General features: G+C 33.9%; 1 protein-coding gene across 1 annotated transcript in view; it reads right to left on the bottom strand.

Annotated features, from left to right (window-relative positions):
- Positions 1-12,982, bottom strand: part of LOC113922131 (NKG2-A/NKG2-B type II integral membrane protein-like) — a 39,756-nt gene extending 26,774 nt beyond the window's left edge. The window contains exons 1-4 of the mRNA XM_027593953.1: positions 12,796-12,982; positions 12,316-12,393; positions 11,765-11,818; positions 10,879-11,021 (exon numbers count right to left, since the gene is read on the bottom strand). Coding sequence (XP_027449754.1) covers positions 10,879-11,021; positions 11,765-11,818; positions 12,316-12,393; positions 12,796-12,982 — 462 coding nt within the window. The remainder of the gene's footprint in view (positions 1-10,878; positions 11,022-11,764; positions 11,819-12,315; positions 12,394-12,795) is intronic.
- Between the last annotated feature and the right edge of the window lie 2,653 nt (positions 12,983-15,635).

Genomic DNA, 15,635 nt, shown 5'->3' with positions numbered 1-15,635 from the left:
AGCATCAAGTTCTTAAGTCAAAGTGTCTAATCTAGTGAATACTTGTCTGCCAAGAGGTACCGTTCAAATAATCTTTAAGTAACTCTGTGAATAAGATACTATATCTATCATATTTTCCAGGACAGGAAACTGACCCAGAGCAGTCATGTAACTGACTCACAAGCCTAGAGTCTGCATTTAGAAATTACACTGAAGAGGCCTCATTTCATTGCCAATGTCCTTAAACTTTACCCTGTACTACTTATTCCCATTTGTAAATTGATCAAGGATCCTGGTGCAAGCATCTATATGATGATGTTTACCACTGTACAAAAGTACAAGAATTTTGGCATAGAGGAATCAAAAACTAGATGGGAAGTTACAGAAGTCCTAAGTTTTCCATCTATTTCCCAATATTTTTCTTTTACAAACAAGCTTCTCTCTCATGAAATATAATGAGAAAAATATTCCTATAGCTATTATGGTAAATTAGGTTACTGTTCATTAAAAATACATTTCTTCCATTTGAGCACTTCGAAAGGAGTACACCTTGCAGAAAATCAATGATAAATTCGGCCGTGTGACTTGTTTTCACAACATAATGTGAGTGGGACTGTGAAAGCTTATGAGTTCAGAGTCCAGGCATTAAGAAGCATATTTCTCCTAGCCGCTAATCTCTGCTATAAAATGTCATATAACAGGTAACCTGCTTTTCTAAGAATAAAATATATCATAAAGATCTGAGCTGTATCTGTACTCTGGAGCCAAGCCCAGGCATGCCAAGCCTCAATCAACTAAAATCCAACCGAAGCACAAACTGGTGAATGAGAAATAAATGCTTATTTTTCAATGTGAGTACAATCTTGGATAAAATAGCACAACTTTAGTAATTAGTTACAGCTACCATTTATGTATTATATGAGTTTGATTTTGAATATTCATATGATTTCTCTATCAGGGTGTAAAGAATCAGTGCAGAGAGTATAAAGAATATGTGTAGGGGTGCTTGGGTGGCTCAGTTGGTTAAGCTTCTGCTTCAGCTCAGGTCATGATCCCAGGGTCCTGGGATCCAGTCTTGCATCCAGCTCTGCTCAGCTGAGAGCTTTCTTCCCCCTTTCCCTCCACCTGCTGCTCCCTTTGCTTGTGCTCTCTCTCTCTCCGCCATAAAAATAAATTAAAAATCTTAAGAAAAAAGGATATGTGTAAAAAATAATATGTCTATGTCAAAGAGATAAATGTATATGAAATATGAATTTATTTGCAAGTAATAATTGAGTTCAATCTCTCTCCCTCTTGTAATTGAACTAGGGTAGAAATATCTGAATCATTATCAAATTACTAAATTTCTCATGAGTTCTGGCAATAACTAGCTGTTTGACTCACACAATATCTTTATAGTTTTATTCTTGTTTTCTTCATTATTTAACATTTTATTTTTTGCATCAAAGTATTTTCTAGACTGGGTAAGTGTGACAGAAGTGGGGACTTGGGGAATTTAATAAAACAAGATGTCTTCTAAAATATCTGAAATCCAGGTAAGGAAAACAACACACAAGAAAAAGTAGTGAAGGACACTGGTTATTAATGATTGAGAAAAACAATCTCTACCATAAAATGAACCTAATTTTGACAGTGCTATAAGAAAAGTGATTCAAAAGATAGCTGTTTATTCCATTCTCTGAGGATGTGGGACAGATGTGAATAGCTCTTATAGAGCAACTCTGTGGTTGTTGCATGATAATCCTAAATGCTTATCAACAATAAGTACCCTCAGCTCTAAATCTACTCATCCCTCTATGCCCTGTTCTCAGATAATGGAGTTAGATCCTATAAACTTCTCTTCCTTGTCAGCCCCCATGAGGCTGAGTTTTGTTGGTAAAAGGCAATGGAGAAACACTGCAACAGAAAAAGCTCTTTTTCCTGGTTTCATGGTGTTTTCAGGGTGTTTGGCCGCTATGGCTTGGTTGCCACCTGCATGCATCAGGAGGTCCTATGCATTTATTCAGCCTCTAGCAAGTTTTTGTCACCAGGAGCAGTCAAAGTTTCCTTCCCTTGTTCTATGCCTCCCAACAGTCTGGCAGGGGTTCCTCCTGCTTGCCAGTCACAGCCTGAGATCCAACCTCACCAAGTTCATGTGTAGATTATGGAATTGCTCTGTCCCAGGCCAATCCCATGAGCATGTCTGCCATGAAGCTGTATGTAGCCACATTGTCTTCAATGACATCTAAATCCCATCTTCAGAGAGTAGACGTGGCTGCCCAGTGAGCTCTCCTTTGTGTACTCTCCTTCAACCCTAAGAAACTCTTTATGATTTTTAATTTTAGTAGCATGTCCTCTTAGTAGGGTTTCCCTTACAAATAGATCATAATTGTTTACATGAATCTTCCCCTGGTTTCTGTCTTCTGACCAGTTTTCATTCTGACTGATAACCACACCACCCTGGGTTGTTCAACTCTTATTTGCAGCCCTTTAAGGGCTAGGACAAATCAATTCATTTGGAAAGATGAGTGGATTGATTACCTTATTGAAGACTTCACAATGACAGTGCTTGATATTATGATCTGTAATTTATCAATAATTTAAATAGCAAATGCTAAAGAAATGCATAATATGTACCTGGGTATATATATTTTACATTCATATAAATAAAGATTGAAAAAAAAGTTCTACAACACCAAAGGTGAAACCTCAGGTACAATTTGGACTTGGCATGATTCTGATGCATCACTGTGGATTCATCCTTGGTAACAAATGAAGCATTCTAGTGAGTGATGCTGATAATGGGAGAGGCCATCCACATGTGCATACAGGGATAATATAGGACAGCTCTGTACCTTCCTCTTAATTTAGTTGTGAATCTAAAATTGCTCTAAAAATTATATTTGGAAATATTCTGAGAAAATAGTTGTATGGCTTTTGAAGGAATGAGATATATGCTCTTTATAGATGGTGAGATAGCATTATACCAAAATTAGGTAACTAAAATACCTAGCGCTTACAAATGTATTTTTTTTGATCTAAGCAGGGTTCAAAAGAAATTTTCTTTGAGTCAAAGTTGAAAAATGGACAATCCTTGTCACTCTCTGAAGAAACTGACAACCTGAAATACAGAGAATTATATCTCATTACTCTTAAAAATATAAATCACAATATTTTGAGGGACAATTTATTTAGACTAATAGCTGTACATCTAAACCTGAATATTTTCCATATCATCTTTCTATAGAAACACTTTAACACATGTGTTATAGAATTGTTCACATACTGCACTTATTCTTTGTAAGATTAGTCCTCTTAAGGCATAAAATACAAAAATTGTCAAGAAACTTACACTTTAGGAAAGAAGGTCAAGTCTTTTGGCCACACAAATGAATTAATACTGATGTTCTGGGAAACTGTACTAATCCATGAAGAACGAATGAGGAGGCTGAACAAACACTATGAGAAAACAAATTTTTTTTAGAAATCAAATAAGAGATCTTATTTGAATTTGTAATAACAAACACAGTTAATTCTTTCTTACTTTATAGAATCTTTCAAATTTTAATATAATATTACACACTGGACATGTTATAAAAATATCTTGTAAGTAAGTGAGGAGGACAACCTGAGAAAGGTAACGATTTCAGGGTTCTGATAATTTATGAAAAGTTAATAATATTTTGTGAAATATCTATGTTTTGAAAAGATTCCTAGAGATTCAAGTAAGAAGAAAACATATCTGTAGTCTTCTTGCCCAGCACTGTTCCCATGCCTATCTGTCCGCGGTAGCTCAGTGATCCAGAAACTTGTGGTTCTATAATTTGGAGAAGCTGCAAAAGCAATGGTGCTGGTGCCACAGGGGAGACTTGATTAACCTCGGGGAAGGGAGTGAAATAGCCCATTGACTTTTCACTGCAGCGTGATGATTTTGCATGGTAATGAATGAGGAAAACCCATGTGTGTCTGGAGCAGTTGACAGCCCCACTGGCCTGGATCCGGGAGCCTGGGTGGAGTTTTTTTCCATCGGACTCGGGGCTGTGACCCAAGAGACCCTAGATCTTGAATGGTGTGACTTCCCATGGACCCTGCTTTAGCCTCTGGAGTCATGACTGCAGATGCTGTCTCTCCAGACTCTTGTGGACTTCTCCAGCCTTTGGGCACAGTCAGTGAGACCCCAAATGACCCAGGGCTCAAAGGCAGGTAAGGGAAGTCTCCTGGCCTGGTCTGGCCCAAGGGGACAGGCTACATGGTCATTAGGAATATTTCTCCTGCACTTTTTCTCAGGTAACAATAAAATTGTTTTCATTCCAGAAAAAAAAAGTTGGAGGTAGTAATTTTCCTGTCAAGCACTGTGACCCCTTTAAATATAATAGGAAAAATACTCTTAGTGAAAGTACAACAGAAGAGTTGACATGAGCTCCCTATACACTCTTGACTGATGGAAAAAATATATATACACATGGAGAGGAGACCAAGATGAACCCAGTAGAAAGTAAAAGCAGAAGGAGACTTGAGAACTGATATTCAAGTTGTGAGCACTCCTCTCTCACACTCACACACACACACACACACACACATCACATGGCAGAGGGTGGAAGCCCTACTGACTTGCAGTTCTGGAACACAGTCTTTTAAAAAAAAACTTGCAAGTAACATCTAAGCTACAAAATCACAAGGGCAATCCCTAGGAAAGTAGGCTAAAAGAATAAGAATTTGGAAACACTGAACAAAAACATTAGCAGGGAGATTATAGGGAAGAAGATCCAGCAGTAAAGTGTACGCAACTTAAACAAAATATAAATCTAAGAATATGAAATAGAATGCATGTTTACTAAATTGTATATCAAAAATATCTACCTAAAAGATTAAAAAAAACATGAAAAGAAACAGCAAATATCTTCTACACTAAGGGAATGTATGGGTCAATATAAACTTCTACTGGGATAAGATATTATATTTACTAGAAAAAAGTACTTTAAGTACTGTTTATAAATATATGGAAATTAGAAAGAAAACAGTTCAGATAATGAAATTAACATGATGGCAGCAATATAGCAAATAGGAAATATCAATAGAGAAATAAAACTATATGAATAAATCACAGAGAAATTCTTAGTTTATCATTGTATACCTAAATGAAATTCACTAAATGGGTTCTCCAGAGAATTTGAGATACAGTAGAAAAAATTGATGAAATCGAGGAAAGAATAACAGAATTTATTCATCTCATAAAATGAGAAAGAAAAAACAGAAAAATTAACAGAGTTCAGAAACCTTCAAAACAATATCAGGAAAACCAGCATAGTTCTAAATACAGTTTGAGAAGGAGAAGATAAGCAGGGGGGAGGAAAGCAGAAAAACAATCATAAGTCACAATGAATAAACAACTTCTTAAATATCATTTAAAAATATTTATGGACCACAGAGACTCAGCAAACTAATAATAGAATTAACTCATAGAAATCCACAACTCAATGCATAATGAAATGACTGAAGAACACACGCAAACACAGACAAAGAAATACTCCTGAGGGAACGAGGTGGATCATGAGAGACTCAAGTCAGTGTGAAGATTATGAAATGGGTGATATATCTTCCACCTGCCATTGAGCCCCACATAGGGCTCTCTGCTCAGCAGGGAGTCGGCTTGTCCCTCTGCCCCCACTGCCCCTGCTCATGCTCTCTCTCTCTAGAGAAAGAGAGAGCACAGAGCTTCTTATTCCTTTGTCTTATCGATATTATGCCCCTCCAGTCTGAACCAGTGTCCCCCACAGAAACAATAACTTAAAAATATGTCCTGATGCCTGGGTGGCTCAGTTGGTTAAGCGCCTGCCTTTGGCTCAGGTCTTGATCCCAGGGTTCTGGGATCGAGCCCTGCATCGGGCTTTCTGCTCAGCGGGAAGCCGGCTTCTCCCTCTGTCCCCACGCCCCCACTCATGCTCTCTTTCTCTAATAAATAAATAAAATCTTAAAAAAAGGAGAAAAGTGGGACTACATTAAACTAAAGAGCTTGTGCGCAGCAAAGGAAAGAACAAAAAAGTTGGAAAAATGTTTTGAAGAACAATGTACAGAACAGAAGAAATATTGTAAACCATATATCTGATAGGGGACCAATATCTAAAATATATAAATAGCTCAACCAATGCAATAAAAACAAAGAAAATAATCCAATTTCCAAAATGGGCACAGGGCTGAGTAACAGTTTTCTGAAGACATAAAAATGGCAAATAGGTATAAGAAAGGTACTCAAAATCACTAATCATCTGGGAAATGCAAATCAAAGCCACAATAAAATGTCACCTCACACCTGTTAGAATTGTTTTTTCCAAAAACATAAGCGAATATTGGTGAGGATCTGAAGGAAAGGAAATCCTTTGGAGGAAATGTAAATTGGTGTTGCCACAATGGAAAATAGCACAGCTTTTTTTCAAGCAATTACAAATAAAAATACCATTATATTCAGTAATGTCACTCCTACATATATATTTAAATACTGAAATCATTATCTCAAAGGTATACTGCACACCCATGCTCATTGCAACATTATTCACAATGGCCTAATTATTGAAGGAACCTAAGTATCTGCCAACAGATAAGAAGGTGTTTTATACACACACACACACACACACACACACACACACACACACACATATGCACAATGAAATATTTCAGTCATGGAAAAGGAGATCTTGTCATTTGTGACAAATGGATGGATCTTGAAGGCATTATGTAAGTGACAAAAATCAGACAGGTATAGACCAATACTGTATGGTCTTACTTTATGTAGAATCTGAAACACTGAAATTGTAAAAAGAGAGTATAATGCTATTTACCAAGAACTGTGAGGAATGGGAATTGGGGAGATGTTTAAGAATACAAAGTTACAACTAGAACATAATAAGTTCTGGAGGTCTAATGTACAATATAGTGATTATAATCAGCATTACCGTATTATAAACTTCAAAGTTGCTAAGACTAAATCTTAGCTGTTCTCAATACCCACAAAAGTGATAAATATGTAACATGAGAAAGGTATTATCTAAGATTACCATAGTAATCAATCAGTAATACATAAATGTATCAAATGAACACATGTTCAGCTTTCTCTGAAAATGCCAAAAATAAAATATGCATACTGTATGATTTTATTTATGTAAATGTTTGTAAATGGAGGTGAGAACATGAAAGGGGCATTTTGTAGAGCTGGTAATATTCATTTTCTCATTCATATGATGGTGACACTTGAAAATTCAGCCAGTTGTTGGCATGTATTGCATGTGCAACCATCTGTATGTACATTATACCACAATAAAATTACCATAAGAGAATATTATGAAAATATACAAATATCTTTAAAATGAGACATAAAATTGAAAAAAAATCCTACCAAATACAACTTGTGAAAACCAAAGCAAAAAGAAATAAAAATATCAGAAGTGTCTTAACTTCTACTATAACTTAATCTGTAATTCAGAAAGCTTTTCATACTCAGTTACAGAATATTTACATGCTTATGAGTAAAGAAAAATGAAATACCAATTAAAAACCAAAAAGAAACCCTTATAAGGTAGAAAAAAGGTCTAATAAAATATGTGTTGTGTACATTTTCTTGGAATAATAAAAAAAGGAAATTACATGTCAGTGGCAATCATAAACTGATTCTGACAATATATAAAAATAATGGACTATGACATAAGTAGATTTACTGAAGCAATACCACGTTGGATTTACATGTGAAATTACATAAACTTAATCTGTCACATTAGCAGAGTAAAGAAGGTCAAATGATGTGATTTCTCTGATGCAGAAGGCAACTGATAAAATTAATTTTCATTCTTAATTTAAAAAAATTAAACTGATAGAAATAAAAAGTAAACATCCATGCAAAGATCTAGAATAGATATAACTCTGAAAAAGAACTAATACAAACGCACTGTTTACAAAAGGAGGATTTTTAAAGTATAGATTGACATAAAAATACATACAAGATTAAAGAAACTGAGGAGAAAGAGCAAAGTTAATACCCACACATATATGGAATGCAGATTCCAACAAAGATGCAAAGTCATTCTGTGGATAAAGTATAGTCTTAGAACAAATGTTGTGGAGACAATTCAGTATCAAATGAAATTAACAATATATACCTTATACTATGTACAAAAATGCTAAACATTGATCATCCATAAGTATAAATAATAAACTTTCAAGAAGATGTATTAGAAAAAACACCTGACCTAAAGTTGTGCAGAGATTTCTTAGAAAGAACAACGAAACATGATCCATAAAAGAACAAATTGATGAAGTGTAGTTCATTAAGATAATGTCTGCTCTTTAAAGAGAAGAAAAAGACAAGTCATAGACTTGAGAGGAAATATTTACAAATCATACATCTAATAAAATGCTTGTTGCCAGGATACACAAAGAATTCTCAAAATACCATAGCAAAAAGTAAAAATATAACCAAAATATTTCAAGATATTTCACCAAAAAGCCTATATTGATGGCAAATAAGTACAGGGAAAGATGCTTAACACTATTAGTCTTAGGAACATTCATATTAAAACCACTACATATCAGAATTCCTGTTCCAGCAAGATGGAGAGGATATACTGTTCCTTATTTCTTCCACCAAATACAGCTAAAACACCTGGACATTATATACAAAACAAGATAAGATTCAAACAGGTGATGAGCAAACTGACAGAACTGGGCACTCCAGCTCCAAGGAATGACATGGCGGTGAATGCCCTGGAATTTATCTTTTATCACATAGCCCAGACTGGTGAGCAAACCACAGACACCAATGGGTACAGACAAAAGTCCCCAAAATGTTTTTTCTCTCCAGTCAAGACAATGGAAAAAAGGCATGCTAGAAAGAAAAAAAATGTAGAAGCTAAGTGCATTATTCCAATCAAAAATCACTGACTACCTAGCAAAAATATCACTCAGGAAAGCAGGGGAAATCAAGGGAGTCTATGATAAAGGAAAACTAAGAAAAGGTGTCACCACCAGATGCACTCTGAAAGAACTGCTAAAGGGAAATATCTAAACAGAAATTAAATGATAACAGAGGGAATCTTGGATTATCAGGAAGAAGGAGACAACCAAAGAAAGATAAAACTATCATTAGGTCTAATGAATTTGTTTCATCTCTTGTGTTGTCTAAATTGTTTGATATTTGAAGCAAAATCATCAGTTGAAACAAAATTATAACATCCATGTGATTCTCAATATAAGTAGAAAACATTTAAGACAATTCTAGGAGAAATGAGACAGTAAAGGGACATCAAGGAAGGTAAGGCTCTACATTTTAGTCGAAGTGCTGTGCTGTGACAGACTGTGTAGACTGATATATGTGTATATAATTATTTATACAGAGATATCTCATATCTATATTATTTACATAAAGCAGATTAGAACACATATGGCCATATATCTAACTTTATATGTATAAAGTTTTATATGAAGAAAAGATCTACTCTGTTGTAAATTATGCTCCATCAATTAGGTCATGATGTAGAAAAGTGTAACCTTCACTTTTATCTCCCAGACTCATAAACACAGCGTCACAAAAAATAAATTCCAAGTGGATCATAAACCCTAACTAAAGGTTAAAAAATAAAGAAACAAAAAAAAGGTAAATCCAGGAAAGTAATATAGGAAATTATATTCATGAATTTTGAATAACTTCTGAAATAGGTCCAAAATAATCACTAACACCCAAAATGATAAATTGGACCATGATAACATTAAAATTCGGATCATTAAAAGACTCCAGTAGGGGAGTAAGAATGCGAGATACAGCTATTTCCATCTCATAAACTCAAAAAAGTGCTTGTATTTAAAACATGATGAGGACTTCTAAGAAGACAAAAGAAAACACCATCTAGGAGAAATGAGCAAGAGACACACTTGAACTCTTTATATTCTCGCCAAAGAGAATATCCTAATAACTCCCAGTCCAGAAAAATGATACTGTTATATAATCACCAGAACTTAATTGTATTAAATTTTATGAGACTACAGAGTTTTGGATCAAGGGACTATTTGTACAATGTGTATTTACACAATACACTAGATAAATGTAGGGATAATTTAATATATTGAAAGACACACATATCTATGACTGTGAAGTTTCATACTAATGCTTAGAAGAAAAATGTGTTATAATTATATGTAAATACAATTATAATGTTATACTTATACATTATTTTATTATGAAAAATGCAATATTTACATTCTAGAAATATACCATATACTACGTAGTTATGTATAATAAATTATTATAAATACATGTGGAAAAGGACAGAGAAAAGGCCTTTCATTATATAATTATTCATAATATCCACACACCAAAATGGAACTAAATTTCTGAGAACAGATTTTAAATGTCATATTCATATAAGACAGCAGCAGTGAAAATTCATAAAATATAGACAAATGCGATAATACAGTTGGATTACAAATATGAGAGCAAAAGGAGACACACATAAAAATGCATACTGCATGATTCCATCGATATAAAGTCCAAAAATAAGATATTTCACATTATTAAAATTGGTAGGGCTAAAAGAGGCTCTAAACTTATCGTTCATGATCTGATTTGTAATTGTGTGATTCTATTTTGTGATGATTGTGCACATTCATATATTTAGTTTTCTTGATGTGTTAAAAAAAAGTAAGGTTATTTCAGGTGAAAGAGCATTTATCGAAGTCTGGTTTTCTTTGAAAAGCAAGAACTGGAAATTATAAAATATACATTAAAAGTATAAAATATAAATATCATAGAGTCAAACAATGGAATAGTAACAGACTTTAAAATAAACAAGAGATATGTACAAATATATGGATGAACTCTACAAATATAATATTAAATGATAAGCTTTTAATAAAATCTGAAAACATTTGAAATCTCACCATTTCCTCTTCATCATCCAGGTGGAACAGTTTAGAGCTCTTAGAAGCACAGGATGACCAGCTCTCATTCCATGATTTTCTTTCAGTACTAATGTAATAGCAATTGTTGGAATATGTAATCCAATCTTTTGGACAATGAAATGCTGGAGAAAGTTTATGAGATATTATCCAAAAGGCTTTGAATATTAAAACTTGCAAATTTACAACTTGCCTATATATACACAAATGTGTATATAACACATCAATTTACCCTCACAAGCTGACAAAAAAAAAAAACAGAACACACACAAACTCCTAGAAGAGTCAATCTTTCCCCCCGTAATTTATGTGCCCATATGAAGCAAACATACAAAAATGTCCATCTCTACATGTGCTCTGAGTCATTGAACAAGACCACTTTTTTGGAATTGCATAACGATTTATCTTTTATCGTGTTATAGCATGTGGAAATTTGAGGCCATTGGTAACAACGAGTAGGTGACTTTTATTTTATTTTATTTTATTAAGATTTATTTATTTATATGAGAGAGAGCACGAACAGGAGGGGCAGAAGGAAAGGGAGAGAGAATCTCAAATAGAGTCCATGCTGAGTATGGAGCTGACATGGGGCTCAATCCCAGGATCCTGAGGTCACAACCTGAGCCAAAACCAAGAGTCACTTAACTGACTGAGCCATCTAGGCACCCCGGGTACGGTGATTTTAAATGAATATGTCCTCATACTGTTGCATAAAAAGTAATACTCTCCTATATTCATTATTTCTGAAAATTTATTATGCAATTTTCTAATTCATTTTCCCCAAAAGCATCTATTATCATCCTTGTCTAGCTTAAGATAGAGATAAAATATAAATTATCCTAATATCATTTTGAAAATGATGTTCTACCTTTCTGGGTCTTTGTTTCCAAGGATGCTTTTTTCTGCACTGGTCCTTCAGGAACTAGAAAAATTAAGGCAATCCTCATAAAACTTAATAAAACTTAATATTACACTAAGTAAATCATTATGATTTGAGTTTCTTAGTTTGAAGTTTGGTGTATTGTTTATAATGAGAAAACTCTGTAATAAAATAGATTTTACCCATAAAAATTGAATAAATAATGAACATGTGGGCAAAGATAATTCAAAAGTTTAAAGAACTGATCCTACAGTCTTTTACAATATTTGGTTTAACCAATCTCACGAATTAATTTGCATATCTCAATTAGGTCTCTCCTATAGCTTGCATTTGAGTTATGAAATTTGAATATATGTGTAATACTCTTTATAATTATTCTGTTATTTCTATGTTTGGCAAATTCAGAATAACCATTCCACACTTAGAGTAACATGCATTAAAATGAGATAATACAATTCCATAATATTGTGCAACATTTCGAGGCACTGATGATCATTAAAGTGAAAAATTCCCTTGTAGTCATTCAAACACTTACTTACAGAGAATAACAGCTATTGTGACCACAGTGGACATCAAGACAAGGCAGATGATTCCCAAGATCCCAGCAACAAGCTTCCCTGAACGTGAAGGTACATAGTAGGAAGAGAAATGAAAATTCTGAGAAAAGATGGATGGAAATAATCATTTAGGAAATTTACATACAAAAGACCCAACAATGCACCGGGAATCACATATAAAAATTTGGACCCCAAACCTGTAACTACCATTGTAATCTTCTCTCAGAATACACCATTACCTTTGCAGTAAATATATTACCCCCATGAGACTGGGTAAAGACCATGAATTATAAGACTTGGACAAGGTTTGTCCTCAGATTTCAATTACAATACTATATTCCAGCTCCATGCTCTGATCCTCACAAATGAAACATATGGGAGATCATTCCCTACTCATTCCCTACACCCCTGTACCCCAACTGCATATCCTAGAACAGTTAGACTATGTGTGTATTGTTTTACCTTTCCATGGGTAATTCTTGCCATTCCCTTGAAGATCCTGAGAAGCATTTTGAAGATTTAATTCTGCATAGATTATTTCCTGTTCAGTTATTGAAATGGAACTTTTAGTGCCCTTAGCTTTCATTTGATGTCTTTTTGAGCCCTTAACCTGATTGAGTTCTGCATAGGTAACTCCTTGGTTATTCATCTCTGCAGCTGAGTAGTGTCAGGCACGGTGCTGAATGGGACCGCACTGAAGGACTTGATGAATAGTGTATGTAATGACAAGATTGCTAGGACAGTCACACTGGGTGGAGTGTGTGGTGAGTGATAGTACTCATTTGCAGTTGGGCAGTGTAAAATCTGGTACTAGTTTCCTTAGAGCTTTAAAGAAGGGTTTCATGATAGAATAAGTGGTTTTTACAATGATGTTCTATGTTTGACACAATAGTATTGATTGGAAAAATGTAAAGCGATAAATTAGTGAAGAAGAAAAGAATTCATGAATAATATTGTCCTTATTAATGTAAGGTCAGATTCCACAGAAACATGTCAACATTATTAGAATAACTGGGTTCATATTAAAATGCTGTGTTAGAAAGAAAATGCTGCACCATTTTTTTTTTGACAAGTTTTAAATGGAGTCCCCTAGATTAGGGAATACTAGTTTTTGCACACATAGGAAATTCCTGTAGTAAATGACTTTTATTTGGGATTTAGATTTCTTTACTAAAAGGTCATGTAGTGCAATCAAGTGGTCTTTATTTTGAATAATTGTGGAGTTCTGAGAAATTATTAAATTTTAAAAGAAATATTTTATATGTTGAAAAATGTTATATGACACAGTAAACATCCAAAACCTGAGCAATAATGAAAACAAAAAAACAAAAATTTTTTTTAAAAGTACTTATTTAACAACAGAAATTGACAACAGATTTAATGGTAAAGATATGAAACCATAAAATGATAGGTAAAAGTGTAGATCATTTATGAAAGAACACTGTTGGTACAAACTTCCAGAAAGACCTATGAATGTCATAGGCAGTAAGGAAGCTTTAGTTGTTTGAGGAATTCTAATAAATGAAATAAGTATTCAGTCAGTGAAATCTGGAATTACTCCTGGCTCTCAAATTTACAAAGTATGAACTTTAAGAAGTTACTTCCTGTCTAGCCGCCTAGTTTATACTAACCTCAAATGGGAATTAAATATATATAAAACATAATGCACATAATTAATATTCCATCCAGCTTTTCTAAGATCTCAATAGTATATTAGTTATTTTAAGTATTTTTAACACAATAGTCACAGTATCATTACTGATTCATATCCTTTAGAGCATGTAACATAATCCATTAGATAGGAATATCTTTCAGTATTAAATATCTTTTTTTTGCCAAGTTTTGTTCAATTTTTAAAAAAGTTTTTAAATTGTTTCATACTTAAATTTAAATTAGCATTTTTTAGAAGGTACCTCATCTTGCTTTTCATGAAAGATCAAACTTTCATTTATCAAAGCAACTATATGAGGAATTACATTTGGCTTTTATGATTTGATGGATTCATCTTAAGAAATTATTTTTTCAAATATTTATATAATTCTAGTTAGTTGACATATAGTATGATATTGGTTACAGGAGTAGAATTTAGCGATTCATCATTTACATATAACCCCCAATGCTCATCACTACAAGTGCCCTCCTTAATACCCATCATGCGTTTAGTCCATCCCCAATCCCCCTCCCCTCCAGCAACCTTCAGTTTCTTCTCTATAGTTAAGAATGTCTTATGGTTTCCTTCCCTCTCTTTTTTTTCCCTTCACCTATGTTCATCTGTTTTAAGAATTTATTTTTAAAGACTGGGCTAAATATCAAATAATATATGTAATTATACCTATATTGATGACAAATCTAAAATTAACTGTTCCTTATCATGATGCTTATGGGATTTCACTTGAAATTATATTGATTTGAAGACACAATTATGTGCGTATATATGCACTTAATTACTTCTCCACAGGCAAGATTTGAATATTTTAAGAAATTCTCCAATGTATTTCATACTTACTCTTGTCTGTTACCCTGGTCTGTTGGAATAAAGATACCAATGTTCTCTGTGATTTGATTGTATATTTGTTGTGCCTCAGGTGCATCCCATCCAACATTTGTATCACCCACTAAATGAGGTGGCTAGTAGATAGATAGCAGAGTAGTGACACATACCTTCTCTTGGCCAGAGAGCCAGGCATCTTCCAGTGGGAGACCAGGTTACTCTTGTAAACAGACAATATCTGTGGTCTTCAGAGACTACTGACCCTGTGAGAGCTCAGAGTGAGGCAATAGTGGAAAAGCTAGATTTCTCATCAATGTGTCACTTAAAATTTGAACAGGAAATTCTTACACTTGGCCTATTTTGAAGACTGTTTATCTCATCACACACCTCTAGAATGTACACAGTTTCAGTTTGTAGTGTGTCATTTCTTTTGTCTCTTGGCAAGTACCTCTGAGAAATTTTTATGTTCCAGAAGACATTGGGGTCAGAGACTTGACCCACCCAGGCTCTTAACTTGCTTCCCTCCGATTCACAAACACTGGGAACTTAGGCCTTGTGAAAATATCTTAGATGTTTAAGTTTTACTTTTAGACAAGTTTGCTAAATCTTCCATTACATATTTCTTTTTCTTATGCCTTTGCTATGTCATTTCTGTTGTACTGAAAATATTCTAATCATCATCTCCTTAACAGGTACTTAATAATATTTGACACTAATTTTGAAGACTCACTGCATTTTCAACTTTATTGTAACTGTCACAAAAACATCAATTTCCAAACTTATCTTCTCAATGTTTTGCCTTAGTTTTAAT

Source organism: Zalophus californianus, chromosome 9 (assembly GCF_009762305.2).
Source record: "Zalophus californianus isolate mZalCal1 chromosome 9, mZalCal1.pri.v2, whole genome shotgun sequence".
NCBI lineage: Eukaryota > Metazoa > Chordata > Mammalia > Carnivora > Otariidae > Zalophus > Zalophus californianus.
This window is presented reverse-complemented; position numbering and strand designations above follow the sequence as displayed.